General features: G+C 40.2%; 1 protein-coding gene across 2 annotated transcripts in view; it reads left to right on the forward strand.

The window, feature by feature from the left end:
* Window positions 1-22,778, forward strand: part of OSBPL10 (oxysterol binding protein like 10) — a 277,812-nt gene that overhangs the window by 140,784 nt on the left and 114,250 nt on the right. For both annotated transcript variants that reach the window (XM_018563756.1, XM_018563757.1), the window contains 2 exons: window positions 18,406-18,613; window positions 21,248-21,399. In XM_018563756.1, coding sequence (XP_018419258.1) covers window positions 18,406-18,613; window positions 21,248-21,399 — 360 coding nt within the window. The remainder of the gene's footprint in view (window positions 1-18,405; window positions 18,614-21,247; window positions 21,400-22,778) is intronic.

Consider the following 22,778-nt stretch of genomic DNA (forward strand, 5'->3'; position numbering starts at 1 on the left):
GCGGTTATAAAGAACTGTACACACTGATCAGCTATACCATTATGACCACTGACGTTCAAGTGAATAACATTGATTATCTTGTTACAATGGCACCTGGTAGTGGGTGGGATATATTAAGCAGCAAGTGAACATTGTATCCCTGAAGTTGATGAGTTGTAAGCAGAAAAAATGGGCAAGCGTAAGGATTTGAGTGACCATGACAAGGGCCAAATTGTGCTGGCTAGACAACAGGGATGGAGCAACTCCAAAACTGCTGTTCTGGGTTGTTACTGGTCTGCAGTAGTCAGGACTTGCCAAAAGTAGTCCAAGGAAGGAAAACCAGTGGACTGGCGACAGTGTCATGGGCGGCCAAGGCTCACTAATGCATGTGGGGAGCGAAGGAGCCCCCATCTTGCAACTTACGGGACTTAAAGTAGACTTTTAACCATATCTTTAAAATAACAACAAACACACCTTTAGAAATGAATAACTAAATGTGCCGAGCTAAGACAAATATTGGCGCAGTTCATTCTTTATATTACACCTTTAGAAATGTTTAGCAATAACAATCTAGAAACAGATACTTCTAGATAATTGCAAGCTTTGTATTCTTTGCAAACCTCGTTTCTCTTTTCTTTCCCAGTCTTCTGGCAGTGGCCATGTTAACTAAGGGCAGATTACTAGCTCTCCTATTACTTCCTTGAACTCTGGCACATGTAACTAGACGTGACTAGGACATGTGACCATGCACAATATATCAGCGCAGGAAAATACCTTTCTCTGAGTCCTCTTGAGATTACAGATGAGATTTCCCAGCAATGCTCTGCTGATGTAACCTTCATGGATGCAACACTTTGGCACTTACATCATTTGTGCCAGAAGTGGATTAGGAAGTGGATGAACTCTATTTGGAAGTAAATGAAAACTAATGTTTAACTAATGAATGCAGAGGTGCATGCTGATGTGATATTTAGTAAAAGGGGGTAAAGGTCCACTTTAAAGGATCTGCTACTGATGGCTTGGTGCCAGATACGACAGCATACTTTCAGAGGTCTAGTGTTGTCTATGCCGTGACAGGTCTGATAAATAATTTCCCTCAGAATTTGAAGGGAGCTGCAAGAGTTTTTTGCGAAGTAGACCGCTAAATGTCACCCAAGTGTTTCAGTGAGGAAGTTTATGGAATTCTAAATAAACACATGCTGGCTGATAATGTGGATTTTATAACGTGTGGAAATGTTTTTCAGCTGCACAAAAAATAAGGCGACCAAGCAAGACACTTACCAAACATATGCACCTTCTTTTATTTTTTAGGTGTTATGCAAGGTTTTATGCAGAAGAAAAAATCACGTCACATTTATATACTACATTGGTATACCCCAGTAATTCCCAAATCTATTAAAATCCTCTAAAGCCCTATCCACACAAGTGAACTAGCAAGTTATGAGATGCAAGTTAATGCTTTATACATTATTTAAGAGACACTATTTTCTAAATAATGAAAATATATAAAAATGAACACATACCTAAGCCAAAGGTTCCTTTACTAAACCTATATGTCTGTTTCCGTATAAATCTGCATTTACTGGTATATTTGGCATATAGATTTAATAGTGTAGCGCCCTCTAGGGTGTCGCTGTTCAGTTTGGAGATGCCTGGACTGTGACCGGTCTAGATGCTGATTATACAGAGCTCTGCATTCTATAGGTGTCCCTGGGTCTGCTGGATTGATTGCTCCTCCTGTTGCTGAGGAAAAGGGAGCCTTGGTATGCAGTGAGGGAGGATCCACCCTCAGGTTGTGACTGTGCACCTGGCCCTGGCCAATCCCTGAGTAGGATGACTCAGAGGCATGGTTGAGGGCAGGTGATAAAAGGTCTGGGGACATTGTGGAGAGCTCTCTTCCCCTAGGGGCCTTGCCCTAGGAGGACTGTGTGTGATGCAGAGCAAGCAGCCTGGGCCTCAGCACATGGCAGGTGCTGAGGGGCCTGGAGGCCTAAGGATACACTGATACTTCACTGGGCCCATACATGTGGCAGGTGTTGGGTGCCTTGTTCTAAGAAGATACTCTCATTTAACTGGAGTGCTCCTTGGCAGTTGCAGATGCTGAGGGCACAGAAGTTCCAGATCCTAAAGAGGAAAATACCTGATGGAAGCTGGGTCAGAGGAGGAGTCCGTTTGTTGAGGGGTACCGCAGAGGAGCTGGTGCGAGCGTCCGTCTGGGCCCCACAAGGGAGAGCCCTCACCCTATTCCAGGTATCTGTTCACAGTATTACTACTACTATTGGTCTCTGGGACCAGATCGCAGTGATTTCGGCCTTAGCGGTTGCTAGGGGAGAAAGCTGTCCTCAGAAGTATTTCCAAATGGCATCCTACAGACCCTAAACCCTCTCTCTCCTATTGATGTTGCAAATAAATACCCTAAAAAGACCCTAAGACTCGAGCCGTTCTGTCCGTGAGTGTCGGTGTGCTGTTGCTGATTAAAGGGGAATGGCAGCTGGAACCAACAGGTAGGAGAACCTATTTCAATATTCAGCGGCTCCTTCGGGGGTGAGCGCTACACGAGCATTAAATGTCCTCTTAGCTCCTTCCTTTAGCTGTATCCCTTTTACACTGGAAGACAAATGAATTCAGGGCTGCTGTAAAATAATAAGACCTTTCGGCTGTTTACAGAACCTGATTAGGTTAGATATGTCACTTACTACAGTAGGAGCTTTAACTCAGGTGCTCGCATTAGTTACATTTAAGATACATTTCATGATTTAAAAAAAATGTATTACTGCATTAAAATGTGTGTTTTTTTAAATCTGCTTGGAGTTTAGTTTTAACCCTTTCATAACCAGAAGTCATTGAAACCTAGATGCACAGGCCATATTTAGCTTTGTCAGTATGCATTATTTAATTTGATAATAACCGTATAACTGATTTGCCTACCTAAATATTGTGATGTTGTTTTTGGAGAAAATATAAAAGAAAACATAAGGTTATTATTTAATAACTGTTTAAATAAATTCCCTTTTTTTCTCATTTTTTGTGCTGTCAATATGCCTCTCTAGTGCTGTCATAGTGATCCCATGACTGAAAAACAATCGAAGTAGTACCTGATCATTAGTATTAGAACTGCCTCAGACAGCATCCTATATCATGGGACAATTTACACATTTCAGGTGGGAACTGATTAAGAAAACAGCATATACACACCAATTAGCCATAACATTATGACCACTGAGAGGTGAAGTGAATAACATTATCCCGTTACAATGTTACCTGGAAGTGGGTGGGATCTATGAGGCAGCTAGTGGACATTTTGTCCCTGAAGATGATGTGTTGGAAGCAGAAAAAAAGGCAAGCATAAGGATTTGAGCGACTTTGACAAGGGTCAAATTGTGCTGGCTAGACAACTAGGTCAGATCAACTCCAAAACTTTAGCTCTTGTGGGATATTCCCAGTCTGCAGTGGTCGGGACCTACCAAAAGTGGTTTAAGGAAGGAAAACCTGTTATCTGGCGGCAGGGTCATGGGCAGCCAAGGCTCATTGGTGGGGAGAAAAGATGTAGTCCAATCCAAAAGTAGAGCTACTGTAGCTCAAATTGCTGAAAAGGTTCATGCTGGTTCTAATAGAAAGGTGTCTGAACACACAGTGCACTGCAGCTTGCTGTGTATGAGGCGTGGTAGCAGACAGTTCAGGGTGTCCATGCTGACCTATGTCCACTGCCAAAAGCACATACAAAGGCTACGTGAGCATCAGAACTTGATTTCGGGAGCAATGGAGGCCTGGTTTGAATCACATTTTCTTTCACATTGTGAGGATGGCCAGGAGCGTGTGTGTTGCTTACCTGGGGAAGAGATGGCAACAGGATGCACTATGGGAATAATGGAAGCTGCGGAAGGCAGTGTGATGCTTTGGACAATGGTCTGCTGGGAAGCCTTAGGTCCTGCCCTTCATGTGGATGTTACTCTGACACGTACCACCTACCTAAACATTGTTGCTGACCAAGTACACCCCTTCATGGAAACAGTATTCCCTAATGGCAGTGGTCTCTTTCAGCAGAATAAAACACCCTGCCACACTGCAAAAATTGTTCATGAATGGTTTGAAGGACACAGCATTGAGGTTGAGGTGTTGACTTGGCCTCACAATTCTCCAGATCTCAATCCAATTGAGTATCTGTGGGATGCGCTGGAAAAACAAGTCTGATCCGTGGAGGTCCCACCTCTCATCGTACAGAACTTGAAGGACCTGCTACTGACAGCTTGGTGCCAGATACCACAGCATACCTTCAGAGGTCTAGTGGAGTCCGTGTCTTGAAGGGTCAGGGCTGTTTTGGCCACACAATGGAATTTACTCAATATCAGGTGAGTGATCATAATGTTATGGCTGATGGGTGTGTTTGTGTGTGTATATAGTCGACTGAAGTATATTTTCTCTTTTACTCTACAGAGCTATAGGACTAGAGTTACTAGGCCAGTGAAACTTTGGGACAGTAAATTATAATATTATTTTACTTAGAGGATAACATTAGTAGACATGTGTTGCGGAGAGTATATAGAGGAACTGGAAGTTTCACACCCCGGGTTTCAAATAATATTATTTTACATAGAACTCTAAGTGGGTCTAACATGCCCCCATGGATAAAAACAAAAACACACACAAGATTGTTTTTGGTTTTCCTTTACTAATATACTGTATATCCTATAAAATTAAAAGGAAATTTTGACCTTTTCATTTTAAGTCCGCTAGTTTGCTTCACTTACCCCCACTCCAGCACTGAACTAAATTCCATTTATTGTACCTTCACCCTAGCCCTGTTATATCCCCAAGCTCCCTCGCTGCCAGTGACATCCTGGCCTAGTCTTCTTCCAGGTTGGACATCTTTGGCCATCTTGATTGGCTGGCCCAAGATTACTTAACTACCACGCATGTGCACAGGATTTACTTCATCACAGCACCAAGAAATGCTAAAATTGTACACTGAGCTGCGTATGTATGACTTAGTTTACAATCTTTAGAAACTTGCTAGCAGGTAGGGAAGACACATTTGTGGCAGAGGAGACATACATAATCTCTTCTGTAATAAAAAATATTCATGCTAGCAATATTGTTTTTCTACTATTACAGTTCTACTTTAGACTTTCTGACTCTGATCAGTATATGTAGTAAAGCTTTATTTTACCTGTGAGTATCGGGAATGCCAGAGTGATGTACATGTCATTAAACATGCTTTCAGGTCAATGTGGCAATGGAATTTTCCCTTTAGCTTAGTGAATGTGGTAAAGCTTTTCTGGCTTCCATCATCCAATCATGTGCAAGCATAAATACATTTTTTTTTTGTTTATTTTCCTTGCATGTGATTGGGTATTTTTTGGAAAGTGGATTTTCACTACATTCACTAAGCTAAAGGGAAATTCCCTTGAAAATGCTAATTTCACTTGCATAGTGAATAGCCTATTTGGCTTTAGCAAATCAACCCCATGGAGGCCAAGAAGTGTTAGGTCTTCCACGAGTGGAAGGAGGCATTGGTGCTTGCACGTGATGCTTCAAGCACAAGCCATCAAGTTAGCCTTGCTAACAACAAGAGTGTAATCTCCTTTAAAAACTATGCTAACGACAGAATGTGCTCAGCAGTTGTAATGCAGGTGAAGGTTTGAGTAAGCAGCAGATAAACAAACAACCCTATGCAGAAATCAGGCCGGGGTCAAGACCAAAGAAACAGTATGGATCACAGCTCATAGAACTGAAATGCCACAAAGAAGCAGGGGAAACCTTAATGCTCAGGCACTGTTTCAGTAAAACATAGCTAGATACACTATATTGCCAAAAGTATTGGCACGCCTGCCTTTACACGCACATGAACTTTAATGGCATCCCAGTCTTAGTCTGTAGGGTTCAGTATTGAGTTGGCCCACCCTTTGCAGCTATAACAGCTTCAACTCTTCTGAGAAGGCTGTCTACAAGGTTTAGGAGTGTGTCTATGGGAATGTTTGACCATTCTTCCAAAAGCGCATTTGTGAGGTCAGGTGCTGATGTTGGATGAGAAGGGCCGTCTCGCAGTTTCCACTCTTAATTCATCCCAAAAGTGTTCTATCGGGTTTAGGTCAGAACTCTGTGCAGACCAGTCAAGTTCCTCCACCCCAAACACGTTCATCTTGTCTTTATGGACCTTGCTTTGTACACTAGTGCGCAGTCATGTTGGAACAGGAAGGGACCATCCCCACACTGTTCCCACAATGTTGGGAGCATGAAATTGTCCAAAATGTCTTGGTATGCTGATGCCTTAAGAGGTCCCTTCACTGGAACTAAGGGGCCAAGCCCAACCCCTGAAAAACAACCCCACACCATAATTCCCCCCTCCACCAAACTTTACACTTAGCACAATGCAGTCAGGCAAGTACCGTTCTCCTGGCAACCTCCAAACCTAGACATGTCCATCGGATTGCCAGACAGAGAAGCGTGATTCGTCACTACAAAGAACACATCTCCACTTCTCTAGAGTCTTTACCCCACTGCATCTGACACTTTGCGTTGCACTTCATAATGTAAGGCTTGGATGCAGCTGCTCGGCCATTGAAACCCATTCCATGAAGCTCTCTATGCACTGTCGTTGTGCCAATCTGAAGTTTGGTGGTCTGTAGTATTGACTCGGCACGCAGTTGGCGACCTCTGCGCACTATGCGCTTCAGTATGTGCTGAACCCGCTCTGTCATTTTATGTGGTCTACCACTTTGTGGCTGAGTTGCTGTTCCCAGTTGCTTCCACTTTGTTCTAATACCACTAACAGTTGACCACGGAATGTTTAGTAGCAACGAAATTTCACGGAACACCTGAATCCAATTTTAGTGTAGAGATAGATAGATAGATAGATAGATAGATAGATACTGTAGATGAACATATCTTGTTACAATCTCACCTTTGTATTATTTTTCACGGCTCAGTCACCTAACTCCCACAGTGTGCTTTTTATTCCAATGCGTCTGTGTGATATAGAAACTGAGATACAGGGGGTGATTTACTAACCTAAACACACACACCAGGTGTGTGTGATTTTCGCACAGCAAAACGTATTTATCAACCAAAAAGTCTCTAAAAGCATATTTCCACTAATGCCATATATGGAAAAATCATGCACATGATGCATATGTAATGCTGCTTCACAGTTTAGACAAAAATGGTTAGCTCATGCATTTACATTCCTTGCATTCATCAACGCAAGCAACACAACATAGAGCTAATTTACCCAACATCACCTTGGAATTCCTTCAGGGCTTTGCACAACACACCTGCTGGGTGTGTACACATTACAAAGGTGTTTAGATTCCACCCATAGATCATGCTGGGAGGGAACACACTGCAGAGGTGTATACACGTTCGTGGTGTGTTTATAAGGTTAGTAAATCAACCCCACAGACTTTAACAGCTCACTCTTTTTCATTCCTGACCACGCTGTGCAAAGGAAAAAATCTCTTGTTTGACAGCTCTTTTCTCACTGTCCCTGCACTTTCCAGACACAAGCGAGGTGCCAGGAATGTGGACAGAGGGGCACACTCTCACAGGAATCAGCACAGACACTAGAACTGAAGGGGGAACCTTTTTTTGTGTCTGGAAAGTGCAGAGACAGTAAGATTAGAGCTGTCAATCAAGAGGCCTTTGCAGAGCGTGGTTGGGAATGAAGAGAAGTCAACTGTCAAAGTCTGTATCTCAGTTTCTACATCACACAGACACATGGAATAAAAAGCAAAATACACTGTGGGATTTAGGTGACTGAGCAGTGAAAAATAATACAAGGTGACACTACTTCTTTAAGCCATCAGATGGAGTATAACAGCCTGAAAAGTGAGTACTGACCATTGAGCCAATCCTATGGTGGAAGAAGGTGGCTGGTAAGCAGAAGCTGGTGATTTCTTACAAGTCTGAGCTATAAATAATTTACTTTATTGTTGTCAGATGGCATCCTAATGCTTTTAAAAATACAGAAAATATCCCTCTTGTCAGTTAGAAAAATAGGGCTAACCGTTTTATTTATGAAAGAGCTGTAAGCTGAGACACAGAAGACCAGTTATTTCCATATAAACAGGACATGCTTTCACATTTTGAAAATAGATAAATTTGAATCTAGATAAAGTCATTCTAGCAGGCATAATGTAAGAGAAGTGTGATTGATGTGTTGCTTACACATGTTTATGTTACATATTTCCATTTTATTTGTTTTATAGTAAACCTTTGCTAAACTCTAAGTGTGTAATGTAGAAGCTTAAACGTTATTTATGCATTTATTATCAGTGAAGTTCCAAGCTTAGACTTGTGCAGAGAACACTGGAGCATTGCAAGGATGTACACATTATCCAGTCCTGAGCAGAGGGGAAGTGTTATTTGCCTCCATTTCATATGATGGATTTGGTGGTTAGAATAGGGAAGGGGGGGTACTTCATTTTTTCACATAACTACACTTAGCTTTTAAATTAGAAGTATTGATGTTAAGAATTCTAGAACACTTCAGCAATGTGAGTAAATTGAGTCTCTTTTTGTTGACTCGTTTTGAAGTGTCAACAGATAGTTAAAGAACAATTGTACCTTTGGTTGTCATATAAGACATTGTCTTTTCATCAGAAAGCATCCTTTACATCCTGTGCATAGACGCCACAGCCCTACTTAGTCCTTTAACCCCTTAGGGAGAAAGGCCTTTTTTTCATTTTTTGTTTACATATAACATATTGTTATATTCCACATTTTAGGTCTGAAAATTACTTAAAACCCCCAAACATTATGGGGTCTATTCACTAAGCTGCCATAGGCAGCCGAGTGAAAGACCGACCTGAAGTGAAGAAGTTAAAAAAGTTAAAAAAAATAAATAGAAAACGATTGTGCGGAGCTAGCAATGACAGCTGGCTCCGCCCAATAGTTTTCTATTGGCTGGCGGTTCTGCTGCCGTAAAAAAAAAAGAAAAAAAACTATTTCGGGCGCTCTGGGAGTCTCACGCTCCAGGCCGCCAAGGAGAGAAACACTGATTTATCTTTTTTTTTTCTTTATTCTGACACGGAGCCGTGTCAGAATAGAAAAAAAAAAATTTGCCCATAGGAATGCATTGCTAGATTCCTATTGGCTAATTTAATTTGCAATAGCCAATAGTAAACTAGCATTGCAATAGGTGCAATGCTAGTTTACTATTGGCTATTGCAAACCGAGGCATATGCCTTCGGCTGGACTGAGCCGCTCGGCTAAGTTCGGGAGCTGTATGGGCTATTGTGAATAGCCCGTACAGCAGCCCTTCGGTTCTGCGGCCGAAGCGAGCCGAAGCTACGGCTAGATCCTTCGGCTGCTTCGTGAATAGACCCCTATATATTTTCTGAAGGCCAAGATCCTATAGAATAAGATGGTGGCAGGTGCAAATTTTAATGTTGCACGACACATTTACAAGGAGTAAATAGATAACCAACATGCCCAGGTTAAAATTTGTGTGCATCCGTGAAACTGCAACAGATTTCAGTACCCCAAAAAGTCGGTAGAAGATGCTTTAAAAGCCCCTACAGCTCATCAGTTTAGAGATACATGTAAATATTGTCTTTCTTTGTGTGCGGCGATACCCAACATGTGTAGAGCAATAGTCGTTTTCGTACGTATGCTTGTTTACGTTACGTAATTTATTTAATATTGTTTTTTAAACTTTTTTTAACTTTACTTTAATTGCTATCACATAGAGGGGATTACAAGCCCCCCATATGATAGCATATTGGTGGTGACAGGTACTCTTTAAGGTGATACTGGGTGTCCAAAAGACCCCCAGTATCACCTTTCTACTTTAAATGAGCTGTGGAAGTGCAGATCACACTTCAATATCTTATTGCTGGGCTCCAGGAGCCCAGCAATGACAGCTATGGGACCGGAAGTGATGCAATACGTGTCACTCCTGGTCCCATAGAACGGGGTGGAGATCGGTGAATGGGCGTTCACTGCTCTCCTCACAAGCTTCCCACCGACACCTGAGATGCTGGTCCCGGGCACGTAGACGGGGCAGCGAAGCCCGGGAAACGTGTCGGGTGGGGGTGGCCCGTTTTCCCGGATCATAGAAGCAATCTGGCGGCAGCTGAGCCGCCAGAATCGCTACTACTGTAAAGCCGGCTGCCGGCTCTACAACAGCTCAAAGCCGCCGGGCGTCTGTTTAACCCCTTTAGAATTCATGACAGGATTATCCCGTCATAGATTGTAAAGTAACCCCTTCATGACCCATGACGGGATAATCCCATCATGAATTCTGAACCCAGAATTCTTAACCCAGAAGCTATACTTATAGCACCAGTGGTCCTGCAGAGTATGACTCTTACCATTGGAATGAAAGGGGGCCAATATGCGCATGTGTAGGACTGCAAAGTGAAGGTGGCAGAAATTGGGGGCAGAGGTTAGTATCAGGCTGGTGGGCTGAACTCAGGGGATAGGGCAGGGGTAGCTAAACTTCGGCCCTCTGGCTGTGGTGAAGCTACAAATCCCATCATGTGTCTGACTTTGGAAGTAATGCCTGCGGCTTTCAGAGTCTTGCAATGCCTAATAGGATTTGTAGTTTCACCACAGCTGAAAGGGCAAATTTTAGCTTTCCCTGGGGTAGGGGCTTACCTTAAAGGGCAACGTGTACCAAAGGTACAGTCCTTTAAGGTGTATGTAAACCATTACAATGAACGTCTCTTCTTTGCTCCCTTTTGGTCTGTTGAAGGTTTATAACAATTGAAAGCATTCTGTTATATCTGTTAGATAGGTGCAGAAAATACCTGTTAATCCTGCCAGAAATCCAGTCCTGTTTTTGTGTCCTGCATATTTATCTGAAACAGTCTTTTCAGCCTTGTCCAGTTCTCTTTTTTATAAACAACAGAAGCTGAAGCTATGAGACTTATGAAGCTAAGGAGAGGGAGGTGTTCTGTAGATTTGTCCAAGGGTGACTATGTTGGTCCTTCATAGATACAGTATAGTCACCCTAGGAGAGAACGCATATTATTTGCAGGATTACCAGGTGAAAATAAACTGAAAAATAACCTTAAAAGAAGACCAATCCAACCACCACATCTAAGGACTGTTGAGCTGCAATATATTGCACCTTTCTTCTTGGGTTTAGATACACTTTAATGCAATTCAAAGGTGCCTGCACATACCTTTAAAGGCTGAGCTTACTGTTCTGACCATGTTTCATCTTATACCCATATTTGCAACCCCAATGGCTCCAATGCAAATAAATAAATACATATTTTTTTCTTTTATGTAAACGTGTGCATTTATTATTATTTTTTAAAAGGTGGTCTTTGCCTTTAATGGTGTTCAAGAGCATCCCAAGAGCCCTCAAACCACGTGTGCTCTGTTATGCAAATACAGAAATTAAAAAGTGACATTAAACCCTCAGATTTTTTAACATAAAACAATACTGTAATGTGTGCCTTACTGTAATCCATGGTTGTTTCCCTTCTCTTTGCTGCTCTTCCTTTTAAAGAGCAGCAAAGAGAAGGGAAACAACCATGGATTACAGTAAGGCACACATTACAGTATTGTTTTATGTTAAAAAATCTGAGGGTTTAATGTCACTTTAAGACAGCTGCATTTTACATATTTAAGGTAACTGTTTTTTTTTTTTTAAAGCTAGATTTATTACAAGCATCAAAGAGAGGCCAAATTTTAGTTAATATTTACTATGGGCAGTTTGCACCTGTGCCTCTGGTGTGCTGTCATTAACAGTCAGTTGACACTCTATAATCTCAAATGGCAGTGCAGATGCCCTTTACCTTTCTGTCTGTATATGATTGCAAATCACCTACTTACCTTATGGGTGCTATAAATCTTGTTAATGGAAAGTGCCCGCACATCTTCTCTAGAATGAGGTGCGTCAGCTCAGCATAAATTTGATTGGGGGTCTATGTAGTATTGAAAAGGGAGAGTGATACTCTAATCTATGCTCAAACTATGCATCTCATAGCTCATGATGTGATGTTTTATGGAGAACAAATGACTCGATCTAAGTCTCATGCCTGTTCCTGGATTCTAAAGAAATATAGTAGATATCAAACATTCAAAGCACAATGGTTTTAAACTACTTTAAGTCCTCAATTTCAAAGCATTGTTATGAATATATAGCATTTAGTTATATAAATATATATATATTTTTCTTATTACGTTAGCAGTTTAACTAACCAGTATGCGATTAACTGTTTCTCTTAAATTATCAGGTACTGTTCTATAAATTACATGTGTCCTTTTTGCTAGACATAGAAGAGCCTTGATGTATATTTAAGGTGCCGTTGAATCAAACTTGTAATAACATACCATTACATGGTTATACATTTGTTGTAATGGAAATAGCTAAGCACGAGCTATAAAAGCTGTTAGGCTAAATTTAATTTGTATCACTTTCCAAGGTATTGTAAAAAAAAGCACACACACAAATACATGCCTATTGGTATATAGGTGTGAAACCTATGTAAAAATAAATGTAACTTTTGGAAAGGAAGAAAAAACGAATTCTCGCAATATAGTTATTTACCCAGAAGCTGTGTGGGAATGTGCAGTCTATATAGTTCAAGTTTATATCTGTAGGTCCTGGGTGCAAATCTATGTTCAACAGTCGTTGTAATAAGCTGTGATTTTTCTTAATAAAAAAATTAAATGATTCTACCCCATGCTGAACAGATTTGAATGGAGATTCCCTCCCACCCCATGTGTTGCAAGCATTGGACAGAATGATGCACTTCCTCAGAGACCATAACATACAGGGGTACAGGTTCTCTTCATTCTTGACAGAAAATTTAAGTATTTGTGCTTTCTTCTGAGCTGCATTATTTCAGCAGACAATTTAATGGTTTTCACTTTTACTCGTTTCACATTACATGGATCACCTTTTGAATCTATGTGGAGCCCATTCCGTTTACCAACATGATCAAGTCCATACAGCTTCTGATCTTTTTTTTCTGTCTTTTTCAGTGGTACTCCAGTATACATAAAAAAATACACAGCAGATTAAACAAAATAGTAATAAAATTAGCATTAAAATAGACAGCAGTCTTACTCTTTTCTTTATACAGCTGTCCTTTCTTGGCATTTGAAACACTTGGACCTTGAAAACTATAACAGGTTCAACGGATCCAGTGCCAAGTAGTACATCACTATTTCGCGATGCAGTGCTGGTTGCTGAAGCTACATCTGTCAGGATCCCTTGTAGCTGCTCACCAGCAAGGGTGGTGGTCACAATACGCATAGCCAGTTTGAAAAGAGAAGAGCAGGTTTGGAACTATCCAGCTTTACTGATGGATCTACCCAGGCCAAGCCACTTCCTGACATCATGTGCAGTGTAATATGGCTACAAAGGCAACATGGCCGATAATAAAATCTCAGACACAAGGAGGGGAATTTACCAAAACTGTAGCTGACAAAATCTGGAGCAGTTGCCCATTGCCCAACTAATCAGCATCTCTCTTCAGTTTGTTCTGTTAAGATTTGAAAATGAGAGAGAGAAGCTGATTGGTTGCCATGCACAGCTGCTCCAGATTTTGTCTGCTCAAGTTTTGATAAATTACCCTCATAGAGAATTGTTTTCAATCAGTTAGGTCTGACTGTTAGATTTGCACTGAGAAAAAGAAGCAGTGAGGTTCAACCACTGCATACAGTATACACTAGAGGTACGAACTATGTATATTAAAAAAAAACATTACATGTATAGCTATTAAAGAATAAAGCTTCCCCTTATAGCAACCTTGTCATTATAGTGAACATTCACAGCCAAGATATAGCTATAAAAGAATAAAATATATAATTTGTTTTCTCACGGCTTAGTTCAGGAGAAGCACTTCCCCCCAAAAGTGCCCTGGGAAACCAACACTTCCCAGAGTGACAATCTTCTGGTGTAGCTCTCACTAGTTCCTCCTGCTGACCTTCACACCATTACAGGATACAGTAGTGACTGATACCATTGTTTACATTTAGCTTGTAGCATGACATGTATATTGAAAGACCCCTTATATTCCATTACAAAATTTCATAAAAAATGTATGCCTTTCGTTCTTTTTCTCTCATCCTTTTACTAAGATGCTTGATCCTTACTAGTTCATCCATTTTGCTTAGGGCTTGGAAAATCAGTGACCTGTCCATATCTCCATAATAGTTTAATGCCTTTACATCCTGCTGTTTACGCTGTAAAGCTCGCTGAATCCACTTTTTAAGTGTAGGACGTCTTGTGTTTTTTTTTTTCTGTTTATAGTTCTAACCTGTCCCTCAGAATCACTCCAGAACTCAGTATGAGGTGTGACACAGCTGTCATGTAGGAATCAAGCAACGCTACACTGGCCTTGCCCAGCATGTAGCTGGTAACCTAAGCTTTAGTTGCTGCACATCCTTGTCTTACAGCCCTTCAAATGAAATGTTATTTTGTCACAAAGAGGTGCAAAGTAGCGGGAAGTGTTCATTAGCGTCACGGGCCTGGTGTCCACAATGAGAGCAGCTTTGTCCAGGAAAACACTGTGTCCTCATTATTAAGTTCCACTCTGCAGGATCTCATAGGATGAAACTGTTTCCTTAATGTGCTTTTGTGATAATGAGGTCGGAGATCACAACCATCCTTTCATCATAGTCATTTCCAGCTTTTGCTTCTGCTGTATGCCTGCTGCCGCATCGCATTGCTTGCATGGGCATAAGATCAAAGTGGATGGGTGCAGGACAGAGGAAAGATTGCTCTATGAATTCACTAATGGCAGCTTTCATCTCATTGAGAAACATCAGTGCCACCATCTATGCTTAAACACAGTCTCACAGACTTTGTAACAGTACTTTTCTTTTATTGTTTGTATTCCACTAACCCATTTGTAGCTGGCTCTAAAAAAAAGTTTCAGATATGTTATATTAAATCTAATATTGCTGTTTACATTGTTATTTAACCTTTTTGTCTATTTGAAGTGAACTTGCACGCACCCTGGTGCTAAAAATGTGAATAATTTCTAAAATATTTCCAAATGTTTCACATACGGAAACCCTAGGGAATTGTTAATGTGTTACATGCTTTTGTCTTTAATAAATTATATATGCGAATCATTTAAATCGAGAAGTTTTTGAGGTGTATTTTTAATTGCAGGGCTGTATTAAAGCTGAACCTCAGGCAGATAGCTAAATATGCATCTGCCAAGGGATTAGTAATCCTGTCCCTGGCCATTTTTGTGATTCATGTATCTTTGACAGAGACAGGTGACACCACTTTCTCTGTTAGAATTAAAGCCCATCGCAAGGCAAAGCAAAATCCCCTTCTATCCTTCCCTCCCACCCTTCTCAACCCCCAATCTCACTCCTCTCAAACCCCCTCTTATCCATTTACTTTTTTTAAAAACTGTAAATACCTCCGGCATCTTTTTTACTTACCTACATCCGCATTGTCCCTCAGTGGCGATGCTTCTGAGTATGCCAACCAGTGTTCCTGCTGCAGTCTGTGCCAATGGTGACTGGTCGCCTTTTCCTGAAATCGTCATACCTGGAACCTGAGGGGACTTCACCACTGGAAGTGTACACTTCACCCAGGCAGCAGTGTGGACACCTGAAGAAGGAACAAAAGGATGGAGGGTATGCTTATGACTTGAGCTCAACTTTACTATACTTTAATACTTCATCGCCCTTCATGCAGTCTGCTAATTGAACAATGATGTATTAGCAGCACAGTCATAAGTCATCAACTCTGCTCATTCTTCTCTACCATCTGCAAGCAAATTCCTTGTCAGCACATGTGCATGTAACAGAGCCTGTTTGGCTTTACCCTCTGCCCCTCTCTCTTTCAATGTAATATGTAAAGTATTAAATAAATAAGAGGGACTCTGTCCCCTGAAAGAAGAAAGAATGTGATCCCTGTAGCCAGCAAATAGTCATAGCCTTAAGCCAGGCATCAGGGCGAAACCAGGCAGCATTGTCCACCAGTGTAATACCGATCCATTGGGATTTACAGTGTTCTGCACACAACTTAAAATAATTTAAATACATTTTAAGGCATGTTAGCTAGTGTGGTCAGGTGATTGTGCATATATATTTTTTGTGGAAAACAAATTATTTTATTAACTGTAGTGAAGGCCTGTCCATATATGTTTTTTATGATCAGCTTTGCCTATCAACTGCTATGTTTTTATGACATGACGTGTTTGATCTTAAGTGCTGAAATTTAATTTCCTACCTATTTATCTAAAACTTTACATATCCTGAAACAGGGATATCAGCACTTGAGTCAAGAATATAAAGTGACATTTTGAATCTCCACTCTCTAAACTTTTTACTTTCAATGTTTTTTATTGAATTCATTTTTCATATACAAACATAATTTGTTACATCAAAAAGCATGTACAACACAGCACTCCAGCCAATAAACCTCAATGACTTGGTTACAGCTTACCTGTGTTTTTAAAGGCAGACTTTTTAACTATGAAAATAGCATAACATTGTATACTAATAAAGATCAACTTTACATCTAGGATGTATTATGCTATTTGGTGCCTCTTCCAATTAGGGATTCGGCACTGGAACATTGTGACAGCACATGTCCTTTCACCCTGGCGAATAAGTTTGCGTCCCTCGCCAGGTGGAAAGTGAAAGAAGAGGAAAGAAAGAAAAAAGAACAAAAAAAAGAAACAGGCTAAATAAGGAAAAAGGATAAGGAACTCTCTAAACTTTTTAAATAATTTTCCAAATTGACTGCAGGCTGATAACAAGACAGATGTATATACTTTTAGGTACATATAATTACTTTTGAAATAATATACACTTGTATTGCATTGCAGTTTTTGTATCTACCTGAAGTTCAGCTTTAATAACTGAATAGAAGGTTATGCTAGTTAAATTAACAATATAGAATAAAAAATATATCAGTTAAACTGAAATAAAGGAAGAACAATGGCATTTTCTTCGCTCCAAAAACAAAACAACTTCGGGTTACATTCTGCTCAACATTATGGATTCCCCATATGTTTACCCTTTCATTCACATCTATGGCTTTAAGAAATGAGGTTCTGCATTATGTGATTGCAATAGTTTTGTGGGAGGATCATTTTGTATTTGTTTCTTTGCACTCTGGACCACCTACATAATTTTCTGCCTTGTTTTGGAGCAAGTTGGGGGCATGGGCTGTAAAGGGTTTCTACCTGCACATAAAAAATGTATACCTGTTTTCCTTATTTCTTCAGTATGACAAAGCCACTTTGAGAGCAATGAGATTATATGGGAAGTAGGTGGCAGATCGTGGCACAAGTGCATTTAACATGCTGCGTTCAGATCCATACCGCTTACAGTTTTATATGGATCTGAACACTAAAGTATTTTATGCTTTGGGCCCCTTCACACAAGTGTGTTTTGCTCTGTGGCGTTTAGCTTTGGAAGCCAAATGAAGAAAAATCTGTGCCGACAGACCGATTTTGACTGTAATTTTTGCAGTATGCATGTAAACATTTCTGTCCATATGTACTGCTCCCAATGCCTCTGTATATTCAGGGCTAGTGGGAGATGTAAACATAAACAATATGTAGAAAGTGCCACAGGTAAGAATGACTAAGGCCTGGTTCACACCTGGGCGTTTTACAACGCGTTCTGTAAAACGCTCAACATGTGAAAACCAATGATTGCCTATGGGCATGGTTCCCACCTGTGCGTTTTACAGCGCGTAGGAACGCGCTGCAAAACGCCCTACACCCAAAGAAGTACAGGAGCTTCTTTGGGGCGTATTTGCCGCGTGTATCCATTGGGATACAGCCAGTTAGCCCCCGGAAACGCGCGTTTGTCGCGCATTTTTTTACAGCGAATCACGGTGAAACGCGCGACAAACACGCATATTCGATACGTCTAGGTGTGAACCCAGCCTAAAGGTCAAGGTCATTCTGCATCTGCGCAGCAGAGACAGCACAGATGCAGAATGACCTAGGTCTTTAGTGATCCAGTACAGAATTAAGACCAAGGTCATTCTGTACCTATGCCATTTCCTAATGAATTATGTATTTGAGTATCTCAGGGCTAGGGGAAGATGTTACTCCCAAAAAAGTCTGGTCCCATATTGCAAGCTTCGCTGAAAAATGTTATTGTAGCAAACAGGTACACATCATTCCGCTATGGATCCTACTCACGCTGACATGTTTCACCCAATGATGAGCTTAGTCATAGAGAGAGAAGAGGGAAGATCTGGGGGAAGATGTGTTAATAACAAAGTGTAAGTCTGTACAAGCTGCCACTACGCAATTCAGCTGATACGGACAGAAGCACGTGTATGTCAGTATGAGTTCAGATGGACTATGCTTGCTGCCAGCTTTTGGACAGCAGGATCCTGCAAAAATTCATATGCATGTGCATGAGGTTTAAAGAGTATTACATGATTCCTTCGTTATTGCTCGGGATTATGGATATTTAAAAATATCGGACATTAAAAATAACCTTGCTTACTTGTTTTCCTTTTTCCCCTTTCAGGTCATGGCTGAGGTGGAGGGACAACAGAAAAATCTGGTAAATGCCATTGAATCCCTTTCAGGCACTGGCCCGCTATCTGCCTTGGATCAGGACTTACTCCTCCTGAAAGCTACCTCAGCTGCCACCCTTGGCTGCCTTGGCGAGTGTCTTCACTTACTACAGCAGAGTGTATATCAAGCTGGGCAGAACAACAAAACTGTGATGACAGGTGGGGTTTACAGAATTAGGCCATCACTGTTTAATACTTTTTTTATATATGTTATTAGGGAGTACATATGTTTATTCCTTATAAGAATATCATTCATTTGTCTTGAAAAGTTTAAGTAAAATTAATTAATTGCTAAAAGAGAAAAGATGTGCAGCTTACACATTAGACCCCAACAGAGAAATGTAACCTTTATTTAAGCCTATAAAAACTAAAATTACTATACCAACAACCTCATACTTTTGCTCCTGTTATAGCTTTTTGTCTTTATTTTTTATACAGACTATAGTGAGGGATAAGAGGTTAGCTCGTGCTTTTACTTCCTTAGTCCAACTTTTCCCATTGCTGACATTTGTTATTTACTCTCTGTCCAGATATCTCAATTAAAGGGAGGGATGGAAAGTTGTGGGCGGACCCTATAGGTGTCCTTTTTCACTGACCCTCTCTATACCAATGAATATCAATTAATGTTAGCTAAGCACTAATCCTTAAAAGTGTGACAAAAACCTAAGGGGAAAAAAACCCTACATGTTTCACCACTACAGTGGCATCAGGGGTTAAAAAGAAATAAAGCCCCCGACTAAAATGTGAGGTGCACACCTGTGTTTAACCCCTTCATGACTGAGGCCCTTTTTTTCATTTTTTGCACCCATGTTATATTCCACATTTTAGGCCTGAAAATGACGTAAAACCCCCCAACATTATATATTTTCTGAATGCCAAGACCCTATAGAATAAAATGGTGGTAGTTGAAAATTTTTATGTTGCGCAATATTAGCGCAACTCCTTATTAAACCCCAAAATTTAGTGACAAATTTATACGTCGTCAGTCACGAAGGGGTTAAACAAAACATATAAATATGGCCAATTTGTCTACTACTTTTATCCTACACTGTTTGCAGGCTTTGCCCACCTGGGTGGTCTGCTTTATTCTTGGAAAGTAGATACTGTTGACCTGTATTGACTGTTAGTAGCCACTCCCTTTTCCCTCCCAAGATACCTTGTACTTTGGGTACTGTGGGAGGGATTGACACTATCTCATATTTCATTGGAGCTCAGTGGGTTGGCTTCGCCAACCTGCTGTCATTGGATGCTTACCTGTGCCTTCTAGCAGATTTTTCATGAAGCATATTGCGTCAAAATGATGGTAGAAGTGACCTACTGGACCTTTCCCTGCCATGTAAACAGTCTTGTCAGCGTGGCAGCAAATATGTTGGCAGGATGGGGGAACACAATCCTGTTATAAGTATTATTCCCCCTAGTTATCCATTATAAGACCAAAATTCAAAAGCCACAGTGTGACTTTCAGCTAGCAGATGTTGGCTTTACATAAAAACAAATTAATTAGAGGTTTGTCCACCCAAAATTAGAACTTTAGGAACTAAACCATCTGCCGGGTATTTCTTTGGAATCATATTGGTAAAATATCTGCATTGAGTCCCCAGCTTCTCACATCTGCTGTGGCCATTATGAGGTATTTCTGGATCCCTACCACCTACTGTGGCCATTATAAAGAATTCCACTCTCCCTGTTATTTTTTAATAATTATTTTATATTATGGAGAATGCTACAGGAGGTGATGAAACACACATAGGCTGCCAGGAACACTCCCATGTGAACAGGGACAGATATCAGGAATTATGGCAAGTAGATCCTTCTGTTGGAATATTCAAGACATTTAAGAAGTCATTGCAGGCTACAACTCAAACTCAAATATAACTTTTAAGTAGAGTGACCCTTACGAGGGATCTTATAGACTGATCTGATTTTAATATTAGAATCAATGCAACTATTTAAGCACGTGTATTTGTGTGTAAAAGTAATTGTTTTACATTTTTTATTTAATTTCTCCATGTGTTGTAATTCCTAACTCTCCACCCCATGCTGCACAGCCCAAACTGTTTACCAGCAGATGGTATTATGCTCTTCACACATCTTTAGAATTCTACTTCCTGTGGTGACTGTAAATGTAATGCATAGGTGGCCACAGACATATTGTTAGTTTACTGTGAAAATCTTAGTCTTTCTCAGGTTACATTGCGGGGGAAATCTTTCCTTTCTTTTTTCTTTCCTTCCTTTTCCTACCTTTTTAATGGCCAGGGAGAGGAACAATTAAAGATATTATAACATGTTTCCCTCACTTGCGGTGCGGTCACCATGACAGGTAGTAAGGAGCGTTTTCCCCAACAGGGACACAGACAACAATAAACACATGATGGCTACAGTTTACGTTTAAAATTAAATGTCATTTGTTTCAATAATCTGCACTAAGATACGTAGCTTTTAAAAACAAAAACTTTAAACATAATAGATATACTTTATGCAGCCAAAACACACTGTTTTCCATCCACTGTTTTGTCCTTGTTTTGTGTACTTAGCCTTTGGATGGTTATGGTAGCTACCCTGTGATAAGTAGAACTTCACACCACACTTCACAGTTCTAAACTCACGTCAATACATTTAGCACAAGCCTTCAAAAAACACATACTGGTGTAATGAGCCCTTAGTTGTGAAGTAGTTCTTATAATAATGTGTAATGATACCCTAAGTGTTATATACACACTGTGGACATATATTATGATGTGATTAGAATATGCATTAAATATACATGAATAACTGACATGTTTATGTTCTTAGAAAGCATTATGGACTGGCATGGACCAAAGTCTCAATCTACAGAAAATCTTAAAAATGGAACATTCAGCTCTTTGCCAACTACCGCTTCAAACCTCACTTGGCCCATGCTCTCAAGCATGCCGAAAGACTACCAAATAGATCAGGAACATGAGGTAAGCCTGATTAGTAAACAAGGATTGATTTATATGCCATACATTCACAGCTAACTTAATTTTTCAAATAAATTGTTCATAGATCTAAATAAAAATCTCTCAACTTGCTAAAGAGGTGAACAGAACATAATATTTAATGCTGTGCCAAATTGATTTGGACATGTTCCATTGATTTTTACTTCTGAAAACAGTACTGCAAGTAGTAGATTAGCTTAATGGTAAACAATGAAACTTTATAGGTTGTTATAAAATTTAGGAATTGACCTTTCACATCTTGCATCTCATTTTGTCAAACTTAAGCATATTAGTGGCTTATACAATTGAAAACACATAAATGACAACACATGGGCATCAGAATAATGTTTGTTATGATTATCATCCTAATATCTTTATGTCACTAGATTTCAAAAAGCAAACTATTGGCCTAATGCCTGCATGTCCTATCACAAAATTGTTTGAAGAGTTGAGAGGAATGTATGAACTATTTATGGAATAGTCAACCTATGGGAAATGGGAAGACACATGACAGAAAATTTGGAATAGTTCTACCCAGTTCTATCAAATGTTTGTTGAGTCAGCATTGATGACAGCTCTATTGTCACAACATTTTGCCACTGGAAATCAAGCTAAAATTAACAATACTTTCCTTCTATCAGGAATTTGATCTTATGTCCTGATGCTACTGTCCTCATGTACCTATGACCACTGCCGAGAACATTTTAACTGTACCTTGTATTGAACTGGACAATTGAATGACAGCTATTTGTCCAGTGATACACCACAGTTCTGTTTGGCCCAGTATTACCAAAGATGTCTTGCCTTGAAGGTCAGGGAAAAGGACTGACTTATAGATGTTTTTAGGGTACTATACATTGATTTAACTTTGAAGTGATGGTTTGAGGGCCAGTAAGTATGAAACATAGCGCAAACTGACTGGTTGTTGGACATCTCTTTTGTTAACAAAATTGAAAATGGTATTTTCCAAAAAGGTTATAGCAATAATACCTGTCTATATATGACATAATTGAATCCAGGATATGAATTTACACATTCTAAAAGAATGTAAAGCTTTCACACAGGTGCGTTGCAATTGAGATACGTTCTGACACGTCATTTTCAGCATGATAGTATTATCACTGATATAATTTCTAGGGTTAAGGTAATCATACATGACTGCTGGCTGATTGAGAGAAGATCAGTTGATTTCCCCATCCCTGCTAAACAGCATGGATGGAGGACTCTACACTTCCAGCTAATGTATTCAGCAGCCTCAGAACCTACTACTTCCTGAATACCCTACCAGTGATTGTATCTGGTAGGATGCAGTCACTATTCAGGGGCAGTGAAAGGGTGCGACAGAAAGTCAGACCTTTTTACAG

This window comes from Nanorana parkeri, unplaced genomic scaffold (assembly GCF_000935625.1).
Source record: "Nanorana parkeri isolate BGI_ZX_2015 unplaced genomic scaffold, ASM93562v1 scaffold692, whole genome shotgun sequence".
Taxonomy (NCBI): domain Eukaryota; kingdom Metazoa; phylum Chordata; class Amphibia; order Anura; family Dicroglossidae; genus Nanorana; species Nanorana parkeri.